The sequence below is a fragment of the Myotis davidii genome, unplaced genomic scaffold (genome assembly GCF_000327345.1).
Source record: "Myotis davidii unplaced genomic scaffold, ASM32734v1 scaffold93, whole genome shotgun sequence".
Classification (NCBI taxonomy): domain Eukaryota; kingdom Metazoa; phylum Chordata; class Mammalia; order Chiroptera; family Vespertilionidae; genus Myotis; species Myotis davidii.
The window spans coordinates 1,983,934-1,989,352 of record NW_006292095.1 but is presented as its reverse complement, the minus strand read 5'-3'; the positions used below and the strand labels follow the sequence as shown (position 1 = coordinate 1,989,352).

General features: G+C 40.8%; 1 protein-coding gene across 2 annotated transcripts in view; it reads right to left on the bottom strand.

The window, feature by feature from the left end:
- The window catches only part of KAT6A (K(lysine) acetyltransferase 6A), a 119,785-nt gene that overhangs the window by 10,670 nt on the left and 103,696 nt on the right, over positions 1 to 5,419 (bottom strand). For both annotated transcript variants that reach the window (XM_006765539.2, XM_006765540.2), the window contains exon 15: positions 3,669 to 4,271. In XM_006765539.2, coding sequence (XP_006765602.1) covers positions 3,669 to 4,271 — 603 coding nt within the window. The remainder of the gene's footprint in view (positions 1 to 3,668; positions 4,272 to 5,419) is intronic.

The following is a 5,419-nucleotide window of genomic DNA, read 5'->3' as shown; positions in this document are numbered from 1 at the left end:
ATAATCTGATGAACAGAATAAACTGATGACTATAATAGAATTAGGGGCATAGAAAGGGAGTGGACTTACAATTCTCAGGGGGAAAGGGTTGTGGGAGTGCAGGAAGAGACTGGACAAAAATTGTACACCTATGGATGAGGACGGGGGTGGGGGGGCGGTAAGGGCAGAGGGTGAGGTGGGAACCGGTTGGAGGGGAGCTATGGGGGGAAAAAAAGAGGAATAACTGTAATAATCTGAACAATAAAGATTTAATGTTAAAAAAATAGTGACTTAAACACCCTAGAGATGTCTATTTCATTACTAAAATGACATAGTGGTTAGTCCCTCAACTTCTCTTTTCCTCAAGAGAAAAAAAGGAATAAACACTTTCTGTTTGTCTCATAGCTCTACTATGAAGGTCAGCAGAATTATCAGCAGAACCTTCAGTACGCCATTTCATGCACTATCCATGGAGTTTATTGGAACGCAGAAATGTGGAGCTGACAGGTATTTACCTGTTGTTAGTGAAGCATTTCAAAAGTAATAAAATAAATGTGGAATTTGGCACATTAGGCACAATTTTGCACACAATAGCACAAAACAAAGATGATGCAACTAAGCCAATTCCCTCATTCTATAGAGGCGAGAAAGATTACAGGACTTAAGGTTACACATGCAGTCAGTATAGAAATGGTTGTAAAATATAGTCTATGACTCTCAGTCAAGTGAGTTTCTTCAAGAACTTCCAAAGTGCTTTGTACATGATCTCACTGCCTATTATAATATTCCTTTTTTACACAAATAGCCCAGTTTTATTTTATAAAATGGCAAAGATGTATTCTTCAGGATCACATAATGAATAGTAGAATTAGTCAAGAGTTCACTTTTTCTCCACTTCAAATTTACTAATCCTACTAGTTAAGAATACAATTTTCAAACTAAGTTAAACATGACCTTGCTTTTTGGAGAAATAATTTATGGGAGCATGAAATATACAAGTTGAACCTGAAACATCTTTTAGTACCAGAAAGTAAAAAGTGCTCAAAACAAAACAAAAACCTTCACAAAGATGAAGGCATGTATGTTAAAGAAACACAGGAATAAAATGAAAAGAGTTCCCAATATCCAAAGCTAGAAGAATTTGAGCAACAAAATAAAGTAGTAGTATTGGAATATAACTCAAAGTATAAAGTAAATATCTATGAGTCCAAAGCGATATAAATAAATGTATAAACAAATAAACAAATAAATAAATGTGGAGAATGGATAAATATCCCAAGCAGGATTCTAAACAAACATAGATATTCTGCTCTTAAAGAGTAAAGTATTACTCCCCATACCTCAAATGGGGGTTGTAGACAGATTTCCTCCAAAGACTACAGAAAAGGAAAAAAAGGGAATACCTTTACAGTGGAGAAACCTGACAAACATAAGCTCATGCCAGGTGATGGAGGTTAACAACAGTGGAAAGTCATATTGATAGTAAGTACCCATATATATATACTGACTAGAGGCCTGGTGCACAAAAATTTGTGCACTCGGGGGTGGGGGGGTGTCCCTCAGCCTGACCTGTGCCTCTCGCAGTCTGGGACCCCTCGGGGGATGCCCACCTGCTGGCTTAGGCCCACTACCCGGGGGATTGGGCCTGAGCTGGCAGTCAGACATCCCTCTGGCAGCCCAGGAGTCCTTGGGGGATGTCCACTTGACAGTGGGGAACAGGCCTAAGCTGCAGTCAGACATCCTTAGCACTGCTGAGAAGGTGGGAGAAGATCCCACCACCACCGCAGTATTGGCAGCCATCAGCCTGGCTTGTGGCTGAGCGGAGCTCCTCCTGTGGGAGCGCACTGACCACCAGGGGGCATCTCCTGCATTGAGCGTCTAGCCCCTGGTGGTCAGTGTGTGTCATAGTAACCAGTCATTCCCAGTCGTTCTGCTGTTAGGGTCAATTTGCATATTACCCTTTTATTATATAGGATAGAAGCCTGGTGCATGGGTGGGGGCCGGCTGCTTTGCCCTGAAGGTTGTCCTGGATCAGGGTTGGGGTCCCACTGAGGTGCCTGGCCAGCCTGAGTGAGGGGCTGAGGGCCGTTTTCAGACTGGCCACACCCCCTTCAGGGTGGGGGTCCCTGCTGGAGTACCTGGCCACCCTGGGTGAGGGGATGATGGCTGTTTGCAGGCTGGCCGCGGCACCCAGCCACCCAAGCTTCCAGTGGAGGCTGGCTGGAAGCAGGTATCTGGGATTTATTTATCTTCTATAATTGAAACTTTGTTGCCTTGAGCAGAGGCCACAGCCGGCCAGGGCAGGCGGGAAGCTTGGCTTCTTTCATCGCTGGGGCAACCAAGCCTCCTGCTTGCTCCAGCTCCGTGGCTGCTGTCTTGGTTGGGTTAATTTGCATATAGTCGCTCTGATTGGCTGGTGGGCGTGGCTTGGGGCATAGCAGAGGTGCGGTCAATTTGCATGTTTCTCTTTTATTAGATTAGCCAGTTGACACCCTTTATATGATGTGATGAGAATGGCACTTTACCTCTGTGGTCTTCTTCTTAAAAATATATTACCCGATTCTAATATCATGAGGAACATTCGCAAAACTTTCAAGGTCACCAAAAACAAAAAGTCTGAGAAACTATTATAACCAAGAAGGGCCTACGGAGACATAACTACTAAATGTAATGTGATATGCTAGATGTGATTCTGGAACAGAAAAAAGATATTTGGGAGAACTGAGGAAATCTGGACAGAGTATGTACTCTAGTTAATAATATATCAATTAATTGGCTATTTGTGACAAATGTACCATATCAACCCGAGAAGATAATAATAGGGGAAACTGGATGTGGGGAATACAGAAACTTTCTGTACTTTCTTTGCAATAATTCTATAAATCTAAAATGGTTCTAAAATGTAGAGCTTTTAAAAAAATAAATAGCCGTACCTTTTGTTTTTTAAGGGTCTGCTAAAGAAAGGAATTATTTCATTGCTTTGTATGAAAGCTGTCACCTCACTACCACAGGGTGGCTCATCCAGAGAACTGACATACTTCAGGCTGACTGCCTTGTGACAATGCTTCAAGATGACTCCAAAGCCTGGAGTATTTCTGGTATACAGTTTAACAAAAGTCACTATCATCATCACAGAATTTTTTAACAAACTAGCTCTTAGTCAAAATTTGCATGATGATGAAATATCTAGCTTATATAATATTTTTAAAATGTGGTTAAGACAAACTACTGGCGGAGTAAAGGTGAGAAAGAGAAGGGAGGTGAGTACAGGGAAAATAGTACTACTCAAGATAAGATGAATGGCTTTGCTCTGAGCACCCCAATATACATCCACTTTCCATGGAACTATGCAATACTTCCTTCTGCTTTTCTAATATAATCATTTCTAAACTATACACATTTAAAAAATATTTTTTAAATTTCTGTCATTTTTTAAATATCAAAACAGCATGCTGAAAAACAGTCTGTCAACCCTTAAATAAGCTTATGACTTCTATGCTAATTACCATGAATCATAGAAGTCACATACACATTTCAAATAGTCACTGGAAACAATATACTGAGGCTTAAAGTTTAAAAAATAACCCACTAAGAACTTCTATATTTACTCTTTTAGAACTCTAGAAGAGAACAAGTGTATACAATAAACTGCAACTGCAAGAAGGAAAGACATCAAAGAAATGCTTTACCTTTCGCTTCAATGTGGGCTTTGTAAGAACGGGTGGTGAGTTGGACCGAGGACTTTCCGGCTCCTCTTCCTCCTCACTACTCTCACTGAAGCCCCTGAGGAGAGCCTTGTCACCATCACTATAGCGACGGGACAGTCTATCATTGCCTTCTTGTAACCTACACTTCAGAACCTCAGGGCTTTTCTTTAGATGTCCACGCCATAGCTCAATCCCTTCACTTAGTCTTCTTTTGGGAATGTCTGGCTTCCCATCCTGGCTTGGCTGCTCCTGAGAGGCCGCCGACTGTTCCTCGCTTTCAGTGTATTGTTCTTGGGAGGTTTCTGATTTTTCCTCACATTCTCCATATTGTTCCTGAGGAGTTGATGACTCTTCCAAGAGCAGTTTAGAATCTTTATCACCAAAACGTTCCTGGTTTTTTTTGTTCTTCCTCCCACAGCGGCCTCTCCGAGATGGCTGATTATTTGCAGGAAGACTATCCCGGGAAAGAACTTGTTTGTTCAAACGTGTAGAACTGGTTGGTGTCAAAACTTCTGGTTTCTTTTCACTTTCTATTGAAGAATAAGAATCTTGTTCTTTGTTCTCCTGAGATGTAGACTTTCCCACCTGATTTCAAAAAATAAAACCATGCTGGTTAATTTTTCAATTTTACCTGATACTATCTCCTATTCTGATCTTTTAAATACTAAGATAAGAAAACAGAGCTTAAAAAAAGAAAATTTTTATTTAATAGCTAACATGAATATTACTTAGGTGTCAGACACTTTTAAATGTTTTAAAAGGTATTTAATTTTCACAATAATAGTATAAAATATAATTACATGCGCATTTTATAGATTAGGTAACTGGGGTATAAAAAGTTTAAGTAAGTTACCCCAAGTCATGCAACAGCAAATGAAGAAGTTGGAATATAAACCCAGGCAGTCTGACCCAAGAGCTGGTGCTCTGAGACACTATGCAATACAATCTTCAATAAACGAAATGAATATTATTATTATGAATTTTAAATTAGTTTCTGAAACTTCTCAGAAGTAAAAATTTATAAACAGAGAGGAGATCGGCTCTGGAATATGAGCAAGAAAAAGGGGAAGTTTGAAAAAAATGAAAGAAAATTTCTATAATTATTTCAATTTTTTTATTCTGATTATTTAATTTTAAAAATTAAATCACATTAAACAGGGGCAAGAATGTGTTTACATTATAAAAGGAGGAAACAGATTTTTTAAAGAATGAAAGAACTTTTTTTAAAAAAGGTATGATCAGGGAGAAACCAAGATGGTGGCATAGGTAAACACCGGAAATTGCTGCCTCGCATAACCACTTCAAAAATACAACTAAAAGACAAAATGGACACCATCCAGAACCACAGGAAGGCTGGCTAAGTGGGAATTCTACAACTAGAAGGAAAGAGAAAAGCACACTGAGACTCAGAGGAGGTGCGGAAGTAAACTGCAGAGGTACGAAGGCGCGAGTAAAGGGCTGGCAACTGAGGACGTGGTTGTCTTCTTCAATCGGGAGGGAGACACAAGCTCCCGACGGCCCTGACTCCAGTTCTGGGGGAATCTCTGGGGACCCAGACTCATATGGGGAGAAAATGGACTGTATGGCATTGGTCAGAACTCGGGGGCGGCTTTCTCTCAGAGGTGCTTGCAGCAATTACTGGGACAGTGAGACGTTGCGGGACACTGAGACCCGGGGCCTTCCTGGGGCAGGGCTGCCTGGCAGCCATTGCTCTTTGCTCTGCCCCAGTTCAC